The 23,757-nt window shown below is 40.0% G+C and overlaps 1 protein-coding gene across 1 annotated transcript in view; it reads right to left on the bottom strand.

Annotated features, from left to right (window-relative positions):
- Nucleotides 1-23,757, bottom strand: part of CCDC152 (coiled-coil domain containing 152) — a 41,939-nt gene that overhangs the window by 11,053 nt on the left and 7,129 nt on the right. Inside the window, exons 3-6 of the mRNA XM_056112023.1 lie at nucleotides 22,799-22,867; nucleotides 14,881-14,945; nucleotides 11,916-12,018; nucleotides 253-380 (exon numbers count right to left, since the gene is read on the bottom strand). Of these exons, the coding sequence (XP_055967998.1) occupies nucleotides 253-380; nucleotides 11,916-12,018; nucleotides 14,881-14,945; nucleotides 22,799-22,867 (365 nt within the window). The remainder of the gene's footprint in view (nucleotides 1-252; nucleotides 381-11,915; nucleotides 12,019-14,880; nucleotides 14,946-22,798; nucleotides 22,868-23,757) is intronic.

The following is a 23,757-nucleotide window of genomic DNA, read 5'->3' as shown; positions in this document are numbered from 1 at the left end:
CTGGGACCTGTGGTGGTGGAGGATGGGCGCTGGTGGAGGGATGGGCACTTGATCATTGTATAACTGAAACCCAAGCACAAAAATTTGTAAGTCTATAACTCTACCTCATGGTGTTTCACTAATAAAAAATTTTTAAAAAAACTAAAATAAACTTAAGAGTAAACGTTGAAAATGAAGAAAATATATTTGGGTGTTTCCAAAAATAAAAAAGTCATTAAAACGTAAAAAAATAAAATAAAATAAAACACCCACCTCTAGCTGTAGTTGGAGAGTTTCATTTTGTTTTTCCTCTTCTTGAGCTCTCAACTTTGCATTTAACTCTGAAATTTCCATATCCTTTTTCCCTATAAATTCTTTATGCTTCTCTTCACATAATTCAACTGAATAAAATGAAAATAATTAATTTACCTTAATATTTCAATTTTTAAAATGTTTTATTCTAAACCATTAACAATAAAGTAAAATTTATTACTAAAACATTTTAGAAAATGGTTGTGCTGAGTAGCTTTCACATATTTTTGACAAGCCTGGAAATTATATATATATTTTTAAATTTTTTTTTTAATTTTTTATTAGTGAAACACCATGAGGTACAGTTGTAGACTTACAAATTTTTGTGCTTGGGTTTCAGTACTAGATCATTGTATAACATTGTATAACTTTACCTTTACCTCGAGCAATATTTCAATTTTTAAAATGTTTTATTCTAAACCATTAACAATAAAGTAAAATTTATTACTAAAACATTTTAGAAAATGGTTGTGCTGAGTAGCTTTTACATATTTTTGACAAGCCTGGAAATTTTATATATATATATTTTTAAATTTTTTTAAAAAAATTTTTTATTAGTGAAACACCATGAGGTACAGTTGTAGACTTACAAATTTTTGTGCTTGGGTTTCAGTTATACAATGATCTAGTACCCATCCCTCCACCAGTTCCCATTCTCCACCACTACTAATCCCAGTATCCCTCCCAACCCCCCATCCCCCCATCCCACCCTGCCTCTGTGGCAGGGCACTCCCTTTTGTTCTTTCTCTCCTTTTGGGTGCTGTGGTTTGCAAAAGAGAAATTTTAAATATTTTTAACAAGCACTCATTAAATACTTGAAATTCAAAGGCTTCCCATAAAGTGCTTTCCCACGAATAAATGGATTTATGCTCTGACATACCATAGACTAGAGAATAAGTGAAGGATTTAGTGATTAAAGAAGGAAACAGGGCCACAGAAATAGTACAACGGGCAGGGTGCTTGCTTTGCATGTAGCCAACCCTGGCTCCACATATGGTGCCCTGGGTACCACCAGACTTAGTTCCTGAATGCAGAGTCAGAAGTAGGCCCTCCGCACTGCAAGATGTGGCTAAAATAAAAATGCTGTTCCCCCAAAGAAAGAAACAAAGTCTAGGTTCCTAGATTTGGAAGGCTCTTAACTACAAAACAGAGGACTCTAGAGCCATATCAAGGCAGTTATACTCTTTTCCATATAACTGGGCATTTTTCATTTTTTACACTATGTTTTTATATTTCATTAAATTTCCTCTTCTGGTTAACGACAATATGTAATCCTGGATGGAATCACTGTCACTGTCCTCCCGTTGTTCATTGATTTGCTCGAGTGGGCCCAGTAACGTCTCCATTGTGACAATTGTTCCTGTGTTTGGCATATTCGAATATGTCACGAATAGCTTGCCAGGGTTTGCTGTGCAGGTGAGATACTCTTGGTAGCTTGCCGGGCTCTCCGAGAGGAGCGGAGGAATCGAACTCGGGTCAGCCATGTTGGATGATTGAAAACTTAAGAAAATATTTTTTTGTTTTGTTTTTGGGTCACACCTAGCAATGCTCAGGGCTTACTCCAGGCTCTTTCCTCAGGAATCACTCCTGGCAGTGCTCTGGGGACTATATGTGATGCCAGGGATCAAACCTGGGTAAGGTGTGTACAAGGCAAGCACTTCATCTGCTGTACGTGGAAAATACGTGGTTTTAGAGAGGTGAAAAAAAAGTCAATTAATTAATAAAACATATAAGAAGAATAAGGCCCTCCCGTTGATCATCGATTTGCTCGAGCGGGCCCAGTAACGTCTCCATTGGAGACTTTGTTGTTACTGTGTCTGGCATATCGAATACTCTCGGTAGCTTGCCGGGCTCTCCGAGAGGGGCGGAGGAATCAAACTCGGGTCAGCCATGTTGGCTGCCTGTAAGCCCATTAATTCATAAAACATAGGTAAAAGAAATTTCTATCCATGACTCTTCCACTGGGCTGGAGTGATAGCACAGCGGTAGGGCATTTGCCTTGCACGCAGCCAATATGGCCGACCTGAGTTCGGTTCCTCCGCCCCTCTCGGAGAGCCCAGCAAGCTACCGAGAGTATCTAGCCCGCACGGCAGAGCCTGGCAAGCTACCCCTGACGTATTCAATATGCCAAACACAGTAACAACAAGTCTCACGATGGAAACGTTACTGGGTCTGCTCGAGCAAAACGGGAGGACCGTGACTGTGACTATTCCACTTAATTTCAGGCTTCATTTTTCCTTGCATGAAGTCACTCTGTGTCTAGGTTCTATACTATCAGTTTCTACCTTCTCCCTCTTGTAGGCTAGCCTTCCTGGAGCATACCTTCTTATATGGCAACCACTTTATTAAAACCTTCAGCAATTAACCATTTTTTCTCAACCTGACAATTCAGTCAAAAACCCCTGGCCTACTTACCGTGTTTGCCCTTTTCTTGTTGACCCTTCCTTTGTAGTATAAAGACAAAGTAAGCAATGTCACTATTATTCCCCCTTTACTTCCTTTGCTTCTCTAATATGATTTGGCTTTTATTTTTCTTGGCCTAGAGGTTTAATTACCTCCACCAATCAACCTTACCCATATTTAAGATTTAGGATCAGGGCCCTAGTACAAAGGTTCCATGTTTGCATGGGATAAAGGAAGGCCCAAAAGAATAAATTTGCCTATTGAAGGTCTTAGAGAAACTGACTTCCATTTGTCTCACTCTGTGCCCATTATGTTTCTGGAGGTAAACTGTTGAAAATAGAACTTCAAAGAACTTGGTAAAAACAAGCTAAATCATTAAAATGGAATTATATTTAGAATCTATATCATAGAATAGGAGCATGATTTTCTTTACTATGATTCCCATGAAAGGGTTTGCAATCAAGATTGTGACAGCTTTATTGAATGAAGTGGAAACTGTTTTTGTGTTATTTATCTGAAAGAGTTTACATAAAATTGACAGTTTTTCCCCTAATTTTGGTCAGAATTTCAGATAAGCCGTCAGACGAATTGTTCTCTTTTTATTTTGTGGTGCTGAAGATCCAATCTGGAGCTTCACACATGTGGGGGAAGTAAGTGCTCTACCCCCTAAGACACGTCCCCAATTCAGGGAAGTCTTTGCAGTTTTTTTCCACATGAAATTTTTATTATAGAGTTAATTTCTTCAATCAATATAAAACAATTAATTTCTATTATATTTTATGATGTTTTTATTTTCAAAAGATATATAATTCATCTAACTACTCAAATTTACTGGCATTTATGCATATCATTTTATAGTTAATTCTCTTTTCAAAGTTTGAACTAGTTTTCCCTTTTTCATTTTTGATACAGGTGACTTATACTTTCTCCATCCACTTTTTTGGGGAGAGCACACCTGGTGGTTTAAGGGCTAGCTCCTGATTGTGCTCAGGGATCATTTTTGGTGGGCTCAAAGGGCCCTGGTGAGATTAAACCCAGTGTTGGTTACTGTCCTATCTCTCTGGCCTACTTTCTCTGCTTTTCTTGATTAATCTTGATAATTGATCATTTATTAGTATTCAAGTGTTTTTTGGGTTCTGATTCTACTAGAAATATAAATTTCATGACTCTATGACATCATTCTGTTAAATTTCTTTAGGCTTAGTTAGATTTCCTAATTTTTCAAGCAGTGCTCAGGGGCCTATAGGTCATTCTAGAGATAATTAGCATACTGGGCCAGATGGTTCAATGTGAGGCTTGACACTTTGTGGATTTGATCTTCTGGTGACAGAAACCACCACAGCTGAACCCAAGGGTAATGGGGTCAGGTACCTGGTGCCTGGGATGTAACTAGTGTTGTGTTTACTATCACTCTATTCCCTCATTAACTTCTTAACACAGTTATTAAGATAACTGATTTTTAACATTTCCCAATATTTTTAAAACATCAAAAACCTGGAATCACCAGGAATTACAAACTACAAAGTTATTCATGATTGAATTTCAGGTATACAATTTTTCGACACCAAGTCCTTCATCAGTGTCCACTTCTCTCTACCAACTTCCTCAGCTTCCTTCCTGCCCTTCTTCCTGTCTTTGTGGCAGGCACTTTTTAAAAAATTTTTAAAATTTATTTATTGAATCTCCATGAGAGCAGTTACAAAGCTTTCAGGTTTAAGATTCAGTCATACAATAATAAATACCCGTCCCTTCACCAGTGCCCATTCCCCACCACCAACAACCCCAGTATACCCCCCATCCCACACCCTTCCCCTACCTGTGGAGCAGATGATGTCCACATTACTCTCTCTCTATTCTGATTACATTCTGTATTTCAACATCAGCCCCACCATTGTTATTTGAGATTTTCCCCCAACACTTAGATCTGCCGAAAAGGCAATATTAGACACTTTGTTTTCTATTGCTGATTATGAATGGCTACTGCGGCTGTGCGATTTTGGAATTCTGGAATTTTAATAATTAAATCTGGAGGGATTTCTGCCAAAAGCCGCTGGGTTGCAAAATTTGTTTCCGAGTCTCTGGGATCATGGCCGTTCAGCAACTCAATCAGGAGCCAGAGAGGATGTTCGTGGGCGGTGCCTCAGGGTCTCGTTCGTGTGTGTGTGTGTGTGTGTGTGTGTGTGTAATGGCAGGCACTTTTTAAATTTTTTGTTTTTTGGGTCACACCCAACGATGCACAGGGGTTACTCCTGGTTCATGCACTCAGGAATTACTCCTGGCCGTGCTTGTGGGACCATATGGGATGCTGGGAATCGAACGCGGGTCGGGCTGCATGCAAGGCAAATGCCCTACCCGCTGTGCTATTACTCCAGTCCCGGCAGGCACTTTTAAAAGTGTTTATCCATAAGTAAAGCTTTATCTGTGCCATATAATTTCTATATGTAGTATTTTCTGGTTAATTAATTCAAAATATTTCATTACTTCCTTTAGGATTTCTGCTTTTATCTACATAATTGCAAAAAAACTTCAAAAATATAGAGATTTTCTAGTTTTCTGTAGTTTACAAAGTTTAATTACAATGTGGTCAAATAACTTATTCTGAATTCAGACCTATACAAAACTACAATTTGTATTTTGATTCAGATATGGTCAATTTCCTTAAAGGAGCTTCTTAAAAAACAGTTGAAAAGTTATTCACTTTTTAGAGTGGTTTATTTACATCAGTTGAAACTCATTTATAAGTTTTATTGTAATGTTCTCTGTATTAATACTGAATTTACATGCTTTTAGTATTATGTGTTTTAAATTTTCTCATTATGATTTCAGATTTGCTTCTCCTACAAGTTTGGTAAATTTTTATTTCATATTTGTAAATATCTATTATTTGGTACATATACATTTAGAATTCTATGAATCAAATTAGAACATGTTGGCTGAAGATATGGCTAGGTCCCAAGGAAAATGTACCCTTCAACAATGCCTCTTTTAGGTTCTCCTGAGTAATAAAGTTCCACAGGAACCATGGAAGAGCTGATACCTGAACTCGTGCAGAGAAATAGATTTGTGCAGGACAAAGAGTAGACTGTTGAGGCCATGAATATGCATCTTTGAGACATCAGCTTCTGAGAGGATAATTGACTGACTGTCTTCAGGACCATGTTTGTGCTTATACTAAGGCCATAACTCTCCAGGGATGCTCCCAGCCAATGACTGAGCTTGGCAGTATACTAAAGCAGACTTGTTTCTGACAGTTGCAGAACTCATTTTATGTGCAACTTTGGCTCAGCTCTCCTAAAATGTTCTTATAAATATATCATAGTCTAAGAATTTTTCCTACTCAATACTTCTTTCTTCTCACCTTCAGTTGTTAAAATTGACTGTTCTTATCCCTACCCCAGTCTCAGTTTTCACTATAGTTGCCCTTACAAGTGTTTGCACCAATAAATATCTTGAATATCTAATCCTATCTTGGTATTTGATTTTCAGAGGATCCAAACAAACTGTAAAACTCTACTAAAATGGTGGTATAATTTTACAGTTGCACCATTCATGTATGAATTCCAGTTGCTCTACATTCTCATCAACACTTGGTATTGATAGATTTTAAGATTTTTGCAATTGTAAAAGGTTGCAAAGTAGTATTTCATTGTGGTTTTAATTTGCATTTTTGTATTAACTAATTATGTTGAACATGCTCATTCATGAGTGTACCTTTGAGGATGTGTCTGCTTAAATATGTGGGCCTTTTAATTGTTGACATGTTTGACTTAGAAAGTTGTTAGAGGTCTCTACTTATCTATTTTATTTAGGCACTGTGATTCAGAAAGAATTGAAATTTCAAATCCACCACTAGTGTCAATATCCCTTCACCAATGATCCAAAGTCTCCTTTATATATTTTTGCTATAAGCGCTTCATTTATAAGCATGATCAACTAGTCAGTGGTTTGGGTTTTTTGTTTGTTTTGGCATCAAGGACTAGTTCCAGTTCAATGCTCAGGCATTGTTCTTGGTGGTGTCTGGGGGAACCAAGCAGTGCCAAGAATTGAACTGAGGGCAGAACAATAGTACAGCCTTGCACACAGCCAATCTAGATTGGATTCCCAGAACCACATGGTCTCTGAGCACTGTCAGGAGTAATTCCTGAGCACTGAGCCAGGAGTAAGTACTAAGCATCTCTGGGTGAGGCCTCCCTGCCAAAAAGACCTGAAAATCTCCAGCTTCCCACGTGCAAAGCCCACTGACTGATGACCATGATCAGCCTCTTTTGTTTCCACTTTCTTAACAGTGTTGAAGGACAGAAATTAAACATTTTAGTGAAGTTCAATTTAGAATTTTTTGTTTATATTTTTTGTTTCTTTTGAGGAGGATATAAAGGTCACAAGGATCATTATTTTCTATGATTCTAGCATTTTGCTAGTAAAGGTTTACATTTATACCTAACATGCATTTCAAGCTGATTTCTGTAATGTGGAAGTATGGGCTCACCAAAAAAAGTTTTTAATGTATTTATGAAATCATTTAAACCTCAACATAAGTTCTTGAGACCTGTTTTACTACAGGAAGAAATTAGTGAAATTCTATTAAACATGCAGAATATAAATTCAATTATCTATTATACATTTTTATATTTACTTTATAGGGATATCTGTGGTTTAATATTAGATAATATTACGTGAAAATCATGTATATGTTTCCCATATAATGTCAACAAATCTAAATTAATATGCAATATTGGTGAAGCCTTCAGGGTCAGGGGAATGAGACCCATTGTAGTTACTGGTTTTGGCATACTGAATACACAATGGATAGCTTGCGAGGCTCTGACATGCAGGCGGAATACTCTCGGTAGCTTGCCAGGCTTTCTGAGAGGGATAGAGGCTTTTGGGGAGACCTCTAATCGCCCTTGTAGGTGTTACCATATTTGAACCCTATCAAATATGGTACGGCAATTCCGGAAGATGGGTATTTAATGTCTTACATTGTGTCGCGTGGCCGTTTTGTGGCTGCATGGGTCCAGAAAGCGTCCTGGAGTGTGATGGCGGCTGGGTAGCGGAGGTAGTGTCAGTAGTGGAGGTCTGCCAGTGAGGTATTTATCTGGTCCCGGTAGGGGCAGGGTGGGTCTTGTGTGCGCAATCCAATCCCTGGGTCTCTGGTGGTTGGTGGAAGCAGAGAGGGCAGGGTAGGGTGGGGCTCCTGATTTCAATCCCTTTTGCACCTGTGGTTGGTGGGAGCTGAAGGCTTCACCAATATGGCAGCATTGAGAAGGATGAGAAAGGAGAGGCCGATAAAATCTCAAGGCCGAACTAGGCTGCCACGATGAAGAAATACAAAAATGATCGTCTATACTTTCAATGCACGTACGCTAGCATCAGATGCATCCATCGAGGACCTGATGGTACAAGCGCGAAAGATCAAGTACGACATCACTGGTCTGACCAAGACAAGAAGGCACCAATCTCATCATGCCATTTTCGACTCTGGAGAAGAATTGTTCCTTGGAACACGCGATAAAAGAGGTGTTGGAAGCATCGGTGTCCTTGTCAACACAAACTTGGCCATGAGCATTGATTCACTAGAATGCCTAACAACCCGAATCAGACGTTTACATTTGAATAAATGTGGCTCACTGCCGGCAGTTTCTATCTTCGTTGTCTATACACCAACATCTAATTATGATGAAGGAGAAATTGAGAAGTTCTACATGGAGCTGGAGAAGTTCTATAAAGAAGACCACACCTTCTACAAGATCATTGTGGGCGGTTTTAATGCCAAGATAGGACTGAGAAGATCAGTCGAAGAACTTCACATCGGAATCCATGGCCTAGAATGGAACGAACAGGGTGAGAGACTGTCTGAGTTCATCATGTCGACCAAGACCATCCATGGTAACTCACAGTTCCAGAAGGCTGAATCTAAACGTTGGACATGGGAGTCTCCCAGTGGACGATTCCACAATGAAATAGACCACATCATATTCAATCAACGGTTTTGCCTGACCGATGTCGCTGTTGTCCCAAAATTCCAAATGGGATCGGACCACCGTCTCCTTCATGCAATATTCTACTTCACAGAGCGGGGAGAAAGAGCTGCAAAGTATAAGAAGAGAACTCCCAGAATGACCACCAACTGGGAGCTCTTTGGCACTATTGCGGCAACATGGGAAGATGCCGTTGTTGACAACACTGACGAGGAATACGATCGACTGGTTCAGCACCTCCATGATTGTGAGAGGAACGCCAAGAGAGAGAGAGCCACAAAAAAATGCCTGTCTTCTAAAACTCTTGAGCTTATTCGCCAGCGTGGTTTGGCGCATGCCTCAGGCAACCGCAAGCTAATGTCCGAGCTCCCAAAGCAGTGCAGAGATGCGATCAAGGAAGACTTCAAAGAGAGAAGAGCAGAAGTGCTGGTAGATGCGGCAGAAGCCAGGAAAAGTATTCGTAACACCCGCCTGTCCTTCGCCAACTACAAGACCAAGATGACTGCCCTCCGACGTCCTGATGGATCTATCACATCTTCCAGAATGGCAATGGAGAAGATTATCCATGACTTCTACTCAAATCTCTTCGATAGCCATGTTCACTTGCCAACATACCAAATTCCACAGGATGGATATGTCGTTCCCAACGTTCTCCCTTCTGAAATCCGACACGCCATTTCGTCAGTAAAGAAACAAACAGCACCCGGCCCAGACAAGGTCAGACCCAAATACCTGAAGAACCTGCCGTCAGTACTCATCAATACACTGGCTCGGCTCTTCACATGCTACCCGTCTGAATGCAAGGTTCCATCCCAATGGAAAACCAGCAGTACTGTACTACTGTACAAGAAGGGAGACATCCATGACATTGGCAACTATCGCCTGATCTGCCTATTGTCTGTCATCTACAAGTTGTTCGCTCGAGTCATCCTAAATAGGATTGGCAGAACACTAGATGAAGGACAACCATGCAAGCAAGCCGGGTTCTGCAAAGGATTCAGCACCATTGACCATATCCACATGATAACCAAGCTCATTGAGGTTTCTCGGGAGTTCAAGATGCCGCTCTGTCTAACGTTCATTGATTTAAAGAAGGCCTTTGATTCTGTTGAGACGGAAGCGGTCATTGTAGCCCTAGCCAACCAGGGCATTCAAGCTCAATACATCAAGATCCTCTGTGATATGTATTATGGATTCACTACCAGGATCTCACCATTCTATAAAGAAGTAATCATCGATGTCAAGAGAGGGATTTGGCAGGGTGATACCATTTCACCGAAACTCTTCAGTGCCAACCTCGAGAACATCATGCGACGACTGGAATGGGAAGGAATGGGAGTGAAGATAGATGGTCGGCAACTACACCACCTCCGCTTTGCTGATGACATTGTTTTAATAACACCACATCAGCCAAGCGGCACAAATGCTGGCCGACTTTGACCGTGAGTGTGGAAAGGTAGGACTACAGCTGAATCTTATGAAGACAATGTTTATGAGAAACAGCCTCGTTCCTGACGCCCCATTCGTTCGCTCTCAACGGAATGACCATCTCTGAATGCAACAGCTATGTGTACCTAGGTCGAGAAGTCAACATGACAAATGACCTGGCACCCGAGCTGCGCAGGAGGAAGAGAGCAGCTTGGAATGCCTTCAAGAGCGTTGAAGAAATAGCTAAGAGGATGAAGAACCTCCGGCTCCCGGCACATCTCTTTGATTCCACTGTTCTTCCTGCATTAACATATGCCTCAGAGACCTGGGCCCTACGCAAACAGGATGAGAACTCTATTCAGGTCTCCCAAAGAAGAATAGAAAGAGCTATGCTTGGAATATCACGTTTCACTCAAATGAGAGAAAGAATCCGGAGTTCCGATATCCATCGACGATCAAGAATCAGGGACGCTGTCTCGTTTGCCAAGGTGTCAAAAATCAGATGGGCTGGTCACGTAATGAGATTTAAAGATGACCGCTGCACTAGAGCTGTTACCGACTGGATTCCACGGGATATCAAAAGACCGCGTGGCCACCCACCTACCAGATGGTCAGACTTCTTCATCAAGATCACGAACGATCGGTTTGAGGCTCTTCGTGTTCCTAGAGTGAACAGACGCCATTGGTCTACACTAGGACACGACAGGGACAAATGGAGACGTTACTGGCACCCGCTCGAGCAAATAGAGGATTAACGGGAAGTCAAGTGATCAAGTGATATGCAATAAGGTAATGCTATTCCACCTAGTATTTGCAAGGCTCTGAGTTCAATTCCTGAGTGCTGCTGGATAAAGCACTGGTGACCCAAACATTGTTGGGTATGTCCTGGGTAAGCCTTGAGCACTGCACAGTGGAGTCCCTGAAGAAAATACTTGCTCTTTTTTTTAATTAGTGAAACACCATGAGGTACAGTTGTAGACTTACATTTTTTTTTTTGAAGTAAATAGATTTTATTTGGAGGATGCAGGGAGAGAGAGTGAGAGAGAGTAATGTACTCAAGAGAGAACACGGGCTTCTCCAAGGGCGGAGAGAGCCCCTACACACATTCTAGCATTAGACACGAAAGCATGAAAATACACATCTCAAGAGGGGAGATACGGGCGACACATGTGCTCAGGCAACACATGTGCTCGGCCATGTGGGCACAAGCAGCACATGGGCTCAGGCAGCATATGTGCCTGTAGACTTACAAATTTTTGTGCTTGGGTTTCGATTATACAATGATCAAATACCCATCCCTCCACCAGTGCCCATTTTCCATCACCATGGATTCCAGTATCCCTCCCATCCCCACGCCCCCCATCCCACCCTGCCTCTGTGGCAGGACATTCCCTTTTGTTCTCTCTCTCTCCTTTTGGGTGTTGTGGTCTGCAAAAGAGGCATTGAGTGGCAATCATGTTCAGTCCATAGTCTACTTTCAACATGCATCTCCCATCCTGGAAGGATGCTCCAAACACCCTTTATTTGGTGCTCCCTTCTCTATCTGAGCTACCTAGAAAATACTTGCTCTTGCTAAAAAAGTTTTATACACACTTAAATTATTTTATGCCACCGTGGGTTCGATTTTTCCGTCCCTCTTGGGACATTCCATGGCAGAGCCTGGCAAGCTTCCTGTGGCATACTCGATATGCCAAAAACAGTAACAACAAGTCTCACAATGGAGAAGTTACTGGTGTGTGCTCAAGCAAATTGATGAGCAATGGGAAGACAGCGTCACAGTACTACAATTTAATAAATTCAAATTTAAAAACATACCTTTTTTCTGCATGTCCTGATAAAGTTTTCTGATTTCTATCTTATATTCTTCCTCTTTGGCTTTCATTTCAGTCATAAGTTTCGCAGTATTATTTTTATACTCCTAAATATTAAAATATTAAAATATATACCCATTCTTCAATTTAAATATATGTACATATCTACTGATTAACAATAAAGGTAAAATTCTCAATTTATATAAATTTTTGATATGCAACTATACCCAAAAGGGAATGACTGTTCATTATCTGAGAAGGATCAATTTCTGATTCAACAAGATAGAGAACATCTAGAGACAATCTCTTTTTAAATATTTAACATATTGTCACTGTCACTGTCCTCCCGTTGTTCATTGATTTGCTTGAGCAGGCCCAGTAACGTCTCCATTGGAGACTTTGTTGTTACTGTGTTTGGCATATCAAATACGTCACGGGTAGCTTGCCAGGCTCTGCCATGCGGGCGAGATACTCTCGGTAGCTTGCCGGGCTCTCTGAGAGGGGCGGAGGAATCGAACTCGGGTCGGCCATGTTGGCTGCGTGCAAGGCAAACGCCCTACCGCTGTGCTATCGCTCCAGCCCTATTTAACATATTATGTGCTCTTAAATATTTTGTTTAAATATATGAATAAATTCCATGACATTAATAAGTGTCTAATAAAAGCTAATAAAAGTGTCTAATCAAAGCTATACTTTAGAGTCAAAGAAGGATTTTTTTTGTAAGCCTATCTTAATATAGCGTGAATCCTTTGAATGTGGGATGAACCTGTTTCTGAAAACTAAATAAATGTCCTTAATTCCAAAGGGGAGGGTAAATACTATCCGTGGTTTAAGTTGTATGAGTAAGCTAGACAATTCATAAGTTGAGTGATCCTCAACAGCTGTTCAAGATTAGCTTCTTTCTTATTTTCCGCTTTTTTGGTCACACCCAGTGTTGCACAGAGGTGACTCCTCGGGCCCATGCACTCAGGAATTATTCCTGGCAGTGCTGGGGGGACCATATGGGATGCTGGGAATCGAACCCGAACCCGGGTCAACCTCAATGCAAACGCCCTACTATTGCTCCAGCCCCAAGATTAGCTTCTTATGTTGTTGAAATAACTAAAGAAGTGATTTACTATGCTAAGGGGGTGGGGGGGGACATCTAATGAGATGGCAGAAGAGATATCTCCCAAAGATAAGGTTGACAATTTCCCCAAGGTTATGGCCTGACACAAAGAAGCCACTTACAGGCATAAGATACAGGCAAGAGGAAAGAAAGCAGGAATAATAGTGAAGTAGAATAGTAAAAAACTACAATGAACAAGCAAACAAAACAAAAAAACAAACAGAAAACAACAAACCCACAAAACAACAACAAAAACTCCCCCCCCCCCCAAAAAAAAAACCAGGGACACTGATTTTACTTAGATTATTTTCACATTAAAAATACTATTGTAATTTTCAACTCTTAATGCATCTCTCTGAAAACAGGAAGACTATCCCAATGTCTGGGCTCAAACCTGGGACTGAGTGTGTATCACTAGGTTTTTCTTTTTCCTTTATACTATGTTTAGACTATGTTTAGAAATCCCTTTAGAAATTCCTTCCTTCTAAGGGGACTAAATCTCACAAGTTACTCTTGCCTTATTTTCATTTGTTTTCTAGAAACTTTAAATTTCAAGAGATAGCCTTTGATTGCATCTTTATTGTGTAAAATATAGATTCTCTGTTTATAGTTCTGTATTACTTAATGACAGAATTCATTATTATATAAACACCACAAGATATAATTACACTACCCAGGTGGTACAGTTTACTATGCACATAGTTAGATAAATGGGACTACCATTTATAGATGGTTAGTCAATGACCTTAAAATGTCATTAAATGATGTACAACTGTTACAAGTAACTCTGCCAGTTCCATAAATATGGACATTATGTATTTCTGGAATTTGTATTTGTTTAGGGAATAGTTTCTCATATGTTTTGAATATCTAGAGGTTTTGTACTAGAGAACTGTCTTTAAACTGAGTTCAACTTCAGTTAGTTTGGGGTATTGTAGTGGGTAGAACTGGCACTTGCCAAGTATCTTTTATTTCTTTCACACTGTGTTACATATTATATAATTGTTATTTCTATTTTATACTAGGAATATACAAGTGTATATTCCCATAGGAGAAAAGAAAAAGTAGGAGAGGCTAAGGTGGCCTTTAGGATTGAATGAATCTGTGATTCACATAAACTTTCTTGACTCAGATGGTACAATAAAATTTCAGTAGATTATTCAAATCATGAAGACTCATTAATTTTAAATTCAGAGGTTAAAAACACTAATATAGCATACAATGAGGTGGTATACCATAGTTTCATCTGCCATAGATCATCTAGATATTTATAACGTCAATCATAAGTCATATAATATAGGCAGATAGGCTGCAGGGCAGCCAGGGAGAAGCATATGGGTCTGTCCCATAATGATTCAGGGCCAGACCACATGATTTCATGGACTTTCTATGTCACAGACTGGATGGTGTCCATCCGCAATCTAAACTAAGAACCCTATTAACATAATTTTAAAATATGAGCAAAATAATTGTTACCTCTTTTTGGTAGAAAGAAAAAGTGATGTATGTGAGATATAGATACAAAAAGACTAGTGCTGTCAAAACTTGTATTTCATTAAATTTTTCATTTATTAAAGATTCTGACATACACATATAAAAAATGATTCATATTATGCTGGCTTTTGGTTTTGGCACCTAGTGATGCTCATGGCTTACTCCTAGCTTTATGCTCAGAAATTACTCCTGGCAGGGATCAAAGCAGAACTGACTGCATACAAGGCAAGCGCCTAAACCTTTCTATCTCTCCAGCGCAAGGTTATTCTGCTTTTGTAGATGAAAACAATATTTTACTTGCTTTCTAACTTGAGAAGATAATTACTCTAGAAGGAGTTGACTGAATATGAAGAAAATACAAACTCACCAGTTCCTGGGATTTTAATTTTTCTTTCATAATTTCATAATTTCTTTTTAGTTGTTCAATTTCATCTGTAAAAATAATAAAAGAAACTGGCTTAACTGAAGAGATGAAAAACCTATATAAAAAATTACAAAATACTACTTAAATAAGAGGACAGGAGGAAAAGGAGACACATGCCCTGCTCATGGATTGGGAGGATTAATAATCAAGGAATAGCTACACAATGGAATACTATGCAGCTATTAGGAGAGATGAAGTCATGAAATTTGCTTATAAGTGGATGGACATGAAAAGTATCAAGCTAAGTGAAATGAGTCACAGAGAGAGGAACAGACATAGAATGATTGCACTCATTTGTGGAATATAAAATAACATAATATGAGACTGGCACCCAAGGACAGTAGATACCTGTCTGATGATCTGGAGAGGAAGGCAGCTAGAACGGAGAAGGGATCACCAAGACAATGATAGTTGGAGGAATCGTTTGGGATGGAAGTTGTGTGCTGAGAGTAGATAAAGGATCAAACATGATAATCTCTCAGTATCTGTACTGCAAACCATAATGCCCAAAAGTAGAGAGAGAGTCTGGGGGAAATTGTCTGCATGGAGGCAGGGGAAGGATTTATAAGGGGGGGTATACTAGGGAAATTGGTGGTGGAGAATGTGCACTGGTGGAGGGATGGGTGTTTGATCATTGTATTACTGAAATTCAAACATGAAAGCTTTGTAACTGTATCTCACAGTAGTTCAATTAAAAAAAAAGGCAGTACTCTCCAAAGCACTATATAGATTCTATGCAGTCCCTATAAAGATACCCATGATATTTTTCAAAGAAATAGATCAAACACTCCTGATATTCATCACTTAATCACTTAATTTTATTCGAGCGGGTGCCAGTAACGTCTCCATTCATCCCGGTTGCGTGCTAGCGTAGCCCAATGGTATCTGTTCGTTTTAGGAACATGTAGAGCCTCAAACCGATCATTTAGGGTCTTGACGAAGAAGTCTGACCATCTTATAGGTGGGCGTCCACGTGATCTTTTGATGTCTCGTGGAATCCAATCAGTAATGGCTCTAGTCCAGCGGTTGTCTGTAAACCTCATTACATGTCCAGCCCATCTGATTTTTGATGTCTTGGCAAATGAGACAGCGTCCCTGATTCTGGAGCGTTGACGAAGATCAGAACTCCGGATTCTATCTCTCATTTGAGTGAATCGTGATATTCCAAGCATAGTTCTTTCAATTCCTCTTTGAGAGACCCGAATAGTGTTCTCATCCTGTTTTCGTAGGGTCCAGGTCTCTGAGGCATATGTTAATGCAGGAAGAATAGTGGAATCAAAGAGATGTGCTCGTAGCTGGAGGTTCTTTGTCCTTTTAGTTATTTCTTCAATGCTCTTGAAGGCATTCCAAGCCGCTCTCTTCCTCCTGCGCAACTCAGGTGCCAGGTCATTCATCATGTTGATTTCTCGACCTAGGTATATATAACTGTTGCATTCGGAGATGGTGGTTCCGTTGAGAGCGAATGGAGCGTCAGGAACAAGGCTGTTTCTCATAAACATTGTCTTCGCAAGATTCAGCTGTAGTCCGACCTTTCCACATTCACGGTCAAAGTCGTTCAGCATTTGTGCTGCTTGGTTGATGTTTGGTGTTATTAGAACGATGTCATCAGCAAAGCGGAGGTGGTGTAGTTGCCGACCATCTATCTTCACTCCCATGTTTTCCCATTCCAGCTGTCGCATGATGTTCTCAAGGGTGGCACTGAAGAGTTTTGGTGAAATGGTATCACCCTGCCGAACCCCTCTCTTGATATGGATGATTACTTCTTTGTAGAATGGTGAGATCTTGGTAGTGAATCCGCAATAGAGCTCACGAAGGATCCTGATGTATTGAGTTTGTACGCCCTGATTGGCTAGGGCTTCTATGACCGCTTCCGTCTCAACAGAATCAAAGGCCTTCTTTAAATCAATGAACGTTAGACAGAGCGGCATCTTGAACTCCCGAGATACCTCAATGAGCTTGATTATTGTGTGGATATGGTCGATGGTACTGAATCCTTTTCGGAATCCAGCTTGTTCACATGGTTGTCCTTCATCTAGTGTTCTGCTAATCCTATTCAGGATGACTCGAGTGAATAGTTTGTAGATGACAGACAATAGGCAGATTGGGCGATAGTTGCCAATGTCATGGATGTCTCCTTTCTTGTATAGTAGTACAGTCTTGCTGGTTTTCCATTGGGATGGAACCTTGCATTCAGACAGGTAGCGTGTGAAGAGTCGAGCCAATGTATTGATGAGTACTGATGGTAAGTTCTTCAGGTGTTCAGGTCTGATCTTGTCTGGGCCAGGTGCTCTTTGTTTCTTTACAGACGAGATGGCATGTTGGATTTCGGAAGGGAGAACATTGGGAACGACATATCCATCATGTGGTATGTGGTATGTGGGCAAGTGGATGTGGCTATTAAAGAGATCTGAGTAGAAGTCATGAATAATCTTCTCCATTGCCCTTCTGGAAGATGTGATAGATCCATCATGATGTCGGAGGGCAGTCATCTTGGTTTTGTAGTTGGTGAAGGACAGGCGGGCATTACGAATGTTTTTTCCAGCTTCTGCTGCATCTACCAGTACTGCTGCTCTCCTGTTTTTGAGGTCATCCTTGATGGCTTCTCTGCACTGTTTTGCCAGTTCGGACGTTTGCTTGTGGTTGCCTGAGGCACGTGCCAAGCCACGTTGGCGAATAAGTACAAGAGTGTTTGAAGAAAGACGGTTTTTTGTGGTTATCTCTCTCTTGGCATTCCTTGCACAATCATGGAGGTGCTGAATCATTCGATCATATTCCTCATCAATGTTGTCAATGACGGCATCTTCCCATGTTGCCGCAACAGAGTCAAAGAGTTCCCAGTTGGTGGTTGTTCTGGGAGTCCTCTTCTTAAACCTTGCATTCTTTTCTCCTCGTTCTGTGAGGTAGAATTTTGCACGAAGAAGACGGTGGTCTGATCCCGTTTGGAATTTTGGGACAACAGCAACATCGGTTAGGCAAAACCGCCGATTGAATATGATGTGGTCTATTTCATTGTGGAACCGTCCATCGGGAGACTCCCATGTCCAACTTTTAGATTCAGTCTTTTGGAATTGTGAGTTACCATGGAAGGTTTTGGTTGACATGATGAACTCAGACAGTCTGTCAACCTGTTCGTTCCATTCCAGGCCACGGGTTCCAATGTGGAGTTCATCGACTGATCTTCTTGGTCCTATCTTGGCATTAAAATCACCGACAATGATCTTGTAGAAGGCGTGATCTTCTTTATAGAACTTCTCTAGCTCCATGTAGAATTTCTCAGTTTCTCTTTCACCATAACTGGATGTTGGTGCATAGACAACAAAGATAGAAACTGCCGGTAGTGAGCCACATTTATTCAAGTGTAATCGTCCGATTCGGGTTGTTAGGCATTCAAATGAATCAATGCTCGTGTCTAAGTTTGTGTTGACAAGGATACCGACACCACCGACGCCTCTTTTATCACATGTTCCAAGGAACAGTTCTTCTCCAGTGTCGAAAACAGCATGATGGAATTGATGTTTTCTCGTTTCGGTCAGACCAATGATGTCGTACTTGATCTTTCGTGCTTGTACCATAAGGTCTTCAATGGATGCAGCAGATGCCAGGGTACGAGCATTAAAAGTACAGACAATCATTTTTGTTTTTCTGCGTTTTGGTAGCCTATGTCTGCCTTGGTGTTTTATCAGCCTCTCCTTCCATATCCTTCTCGACTCTGCATATTCAGGGTTAGGGAAATGAGATCCATTTATTACTGGATTTGGCATATCAGTTTGGTCTATTTGGCATAGACCACGGATAGCTTGCCAGGCTCTGCCGTGCGGGTTGGATATTTAAGGTTATTTAAGGTATCCTGAAAATTTAGAGAAAAGCAAATGAATAGTCGCGCGGCCGCAGGCCGCGCGCTCCTGGGAGCTTGTTGTGATAATCTCTGGATCCTGGCCTTTGTTGGGGTTACAGGGCAGTTGGAGGGTGTAACTGTCTAGTTACTGACAGGTCCAGTCCCAAACCGTGCAGGCTTGGAGATCTCAGCCCCGGGTCCCACACACCTGGGTTCCTCTGCCAGTTTTGTTATGTCTGAGGCTTATCCAAGTGTGTGGAGAGTGGCCCCAGTAAGGCCTTGGTTGGGGCCTGCAGGTCTTCAGCTGTTGGGCCCTGGCAAGGATAGTCAGACACAGGGTAGGAGACTCTGCCTTGTGCTCTCCCGGGAGCTTGTTGTGATAATCTCTGGATCCTGGCCTTTGTTGGGGTTACACGGCAGTTGGAGGGTGTAACTGTCTAGTTACTGACAGGTCCAGTCCCAAACCATGCAGGCTTGGAGATCTCAGCCCCGGGTCCCACACACCTGGGTTCCTCTGCCAGTTTTGTTATGTCTGAGGCTTATCCAAGTGTGTGGAGAGTGGCCCCAGTAAGGCCTTGGTTGGGGCCTGCAGGTCTTCAGCTGTTGGGCCCTGGCGAGGATAGTCAGACACAGGGTAGGAGACTCTGCCTTGTGCTCTCCCGGGAGCTTGTATATATATATATATATATATATATATATATATATATATAATCTCTGAATCAATAAACCCCTATGAATAGCCAAAGCAATCCTTGGGAAAAAGATGGTGGCAGGCATCACTTTCTCCAACTTCAAACTGTACTACAAAGCAGTAATTAAAACAGTATGGTACTATCTCTCTAGCCCTGATATCTTTTTTAGTATAAATTCAAATTTCTTCTGATAAGGAATGATGGAGAGGGAATAGTGCTTAGCATTTTTTCTCTACACACTCTTGTTAATGGCTAGATATTTTAAGAAAAAAGCAGATATAAGCTATATCAATGGGCTCAGCTCCACAACATCTTCTGGCTCACTTTCTAAGTGAGATTAATCTGGCTGATATCTCTAAGGCCTTGTCAAAACCAGAGGCAGATGGACTTCTCTCCTTCCAGCTAAATCCTGGCTGCCTCCATGCCTGACTTCTGCTCCCATATCAACGGGTCCAGCTCTACGTCTCCTGAACCTCTGCTTGCTCCCCCATCCCTCCAGATGAAGCCAGAAAACAACTTCCAGCCTACTCATAGAATCCACTGGGAGACTAACAACAAAGATTCCATAGAGCATGAACTACTCAACAGAGCAGGAACACAGAAATCTTAATGGGGAAGATACAGAAACTCATTAAGTCCATTGACTGAAAATACTAATATGGAAGGCTCAACTAGCACCAACTTGGTCTGTACATCTTCAGAGAATGACTTCAGTGACACCACAGTCGAGGATATTTAGAGCTCAAAGAAGCTGCACAGATAGAAAAATACAAGAAAATAAGAATGTCAAAATAAGAAAACTACAATCAGAAACAACATAAATTAAGAGTATTGAAAGGTGATGTCAAAAACTCAACAGAAGGTCCAAGCAGCAGAGTAACAGCAGCTGAGAAAAGATTAAAGAGCTCCAAAATGAGATGAAGAAACCTCTAAAAACCAATAAAGTCTGAAAAGAAAAAATAGAACAACAAAGTACTATGAAATGAGTTCAGGAGGAACAATATAATAATCAGTGGAATTTCTGAAGAAAAGGAAGACTAATTTGATAAAGAAGCAATAGTTAAAGAAATCCTAGATAGGAATTTCTTTGATTCCCAGAGTTGAGGAAACAGGCACCCAGATCCAAGAGGCCCTAAGGGTCCCAGTGAAAATAGACTCACAGAAAAACTCCAAGATACATTGTACTCAGAATAATAAAAGTCAAAGACAGAGACAGAATACTGAATGCAGCAAGACCAAAAAAGGAACTTACGTACAAAAGAAAGTTTGTAAGATGTACAGCAGATCTATCAAATGAGATTCTACAATCCAGAAGTGAACATAACAGAAAATTCAACAAAATGAACACGTCACCATGAATACTTTATCCAGCTAGTTTATCACTCAGATTTGAAGGAATGATATAGAACTTTAGGGGAAGGCAACAGTTTACCGAATTTATAGCGTAGAAACCAGTTTGCAAGAGGCATTGAAGGAATTTTTTTTAAAAGACAAGACTTCTTAGCACTTGGTATTGAATATAGCATACACTCATGGTGCTAATGGTTGCTCTCTACTGGATTAAGAAAAGTTTGTTTATGCTTAGATTGCTAAGAGGTTTTATATGTTTTCAATAAATGAATAATGTTTCATTTATATTGAATGTTTTATGTGTGATCAGGTGTTTTTATTTTGCTTTTTTTACAGCCATATTTTTATTAAATCTTTTACTTATTAATGCAGATACATAAGCAGTATCTATAATGTATTTTTTGTAGCATAATATTGGTTTTTAAAAATTTAAATACCCATGAAAATAAAGATATAGCTTTGGAAAAATTTTACTTTATCAATATATCATTGATTTACAATTTTATGAAATTTCAGATTAGTCATATTTATCTATATGTATGCAGGTTTTACGACCTCAAAAATAAATTATAGAAAATCTCTCATATGTGAGATAGTCAGGGAATGATAAATGGTCAAAGTCATTGAAGCTGAATAATTTGTCTACAGTACTGAGCTTACATGGGGGCGGGGGTGGGATTTGGGACACTGGTTAATGAAAAGCAGGCTCTCTGGTGATGGGTGTGGTATTAGAATAATGCATGCATGAAAAGCATGACTAACAGTACTGTAAATTCATGTACCACAATACAAATGGTGAAAAAATGTATATGCATGTAGCCAGCGATAGGGCATTTGCCTTGCACGCAGCCAATATGGCCGACCCGAGTTCGATTCTTCCGCCCCTCTCGGAGAGCCCGGCAAGCTACCGAGAGTATCTAGCCCACACGGCAGCGCCTGGCAAGCTACCCCTGACGTATTCAATATGCCAAACACAGGAACAACAAGTCTCACGATGGAGACGTTACTGGGTCTGCTGGAGCAAATAGATGAACAACGGGAGGACCATGACCGTGACTGTGATGTGTGTACATACATATTATATGTATACATAAAGCAGACGTAGTTAGACCATAAAAGAGTCAATCCCAGTATAATGCATGGTGAGCGTTAGAAATATAGGCAGGATGTGTACCTGAGCCAAACACCAAATTGCTCAGAGCTAAAAATAAGACAGGAGAAGGCATGGAGCCAGGGTTTTAAATGGTGTGAGAGTTTAAATAGTGTGAAACTGAGACCATGGCCTGAGTTTAGTGCTTGACAGGGATCAGTGACAGGGCATAAGATACTAGACCTGGGTAACATAATCTCAAATTCTGTGTTACCATGTCCATCACTTTAAATAGCAAGGTTTAAGAATTCTGTTAAAATAAGGATAAATAAAAAGAAAAAAGTCAAAAGAATACAAAAAAAGAAAAAAAAGAGAAAAGAATAAAGAGAATAAGGAAAATATATGAATTATATAAAATCTTCACAATACTTCAGAGTTAATTATCTGGTAATTATGTCATATCTTAAAATACAATTTAAGTTCTACTGAAAAACCAAAAGACAAATAATTATTCAAGTATTTTACCTCTATTTTGAATCATAATATACTTTGAAAAATCTTTTAGTTTAAAGCAAAGTTTTATCTTCAGAAAAGTTTACTAATTGTGAGCAATAACCCTATTACTAATACATCTAATTTTAGCAAAAAAATCAAGATAATCAATAGTCAATAATTTGTGATTCATAATAATCACAACAGTAAAAAAAGACATGAAGAATATAGATGTGATACATTACCATGTGAATTACCATCTGATGAACCAGATCCATAAATAAAAAATGTATGAGGTCTGAGAAGTCAGTTTAAAAAGACCTTACTATCCATTACGTAAACACTCAACATTTAAAAGTGCTCAAATAAATGATTTCTTTTAGATTTCATTCTCCAGCTTACCTTTCAAATTATGGTGATACTCAATGGTGTGTTGTAGTCCTTTGATCATGTTATGAAGTGTAACACATTCTAAAACATAAAAGATAAATTTGAATTTTTCTGGTTTTCATTTTGAAATTTCTCTCAGTGCTGACATGCTTAGTAGTATTTCATTGAAATTATAAACTCCTAATAAGCCACTTGATTTCTCAAAATAAATTATAGAGCACACTTTATTTTTTTGCAGTACTAAGGGGTTGAACCAGGCTCTCGCACATACAAGGCGTGTGCTCTACCTCTGAGTTGTACCACCAGCCCAAATTAGAATACTTCCTAGTCACTTCTTAAAAGTCAAATGTACCCCAGGATTTGGTAACGAGCATTATTTTTTTAATTAAGGTGCCATAATTTATAAAGTTCTTCATAGTTGAGTTTAAGGTATACAGTGTCCCAGCACCAGTCCCACCACCAGTGTCCCCAGGCACCTACCAAACTCTCACCCCCAACCCAAGCCAGCAGGCACATTTTTATTTGGTTGTTATAGTTTGGATCTCAGGTTTTCAGTGTAGTTGAATCTGTGGTTTGGATATATAGGTATACCACTCCTCTAATCTAGTATAGTAGGTATTTACTCCCACTCACCATGTGCCTCAGTGATAACTACTCTAGAAGCAAGGCTGAACAAATATTTCAGGAGAGGAGAGCCAAGGAAATTATTCAAAGATAAGTAACTAAAGCTGGTGAGGATGTGTATTTTGGAATAATAATTTTCTTCCTCACTGTTATACAACTGTCTTGTCTTCATGGTATTCATATCTAACTCTATGACAATTGAGTAGCAATAAAATGGGTTAAAAACTCAGTGAGCTGAGTTACAAGGTACTGGCAATTTACTTGTCAGTGACTTCTGCCATAATGGGAGATGGAGCCCACATTGCAAGCATTAATGCTTGAATTGAGCTACAGGTTTTCAGTATTAC

Source organism: Sorex fumeus, unplaced genomic scaffold (genome assembly GCF_029834395.1).
Source record: "Sorex fumeus unplaced genomic scaffold, SorFum_2.1 ptg000015l, whole genome shotgun sequence".
Lineage (NCBI taxonomy): Eukaryota > Metazoa > Chordata > Mammalia > Eulipotyphla > Soricidae > Sorex > Sorex fumeus.
The sequence above is the reverse complement of the archived record's forward strand: the minus strand, read 5'-3'. Positions and strand labels throughout refer to the sequence as shown.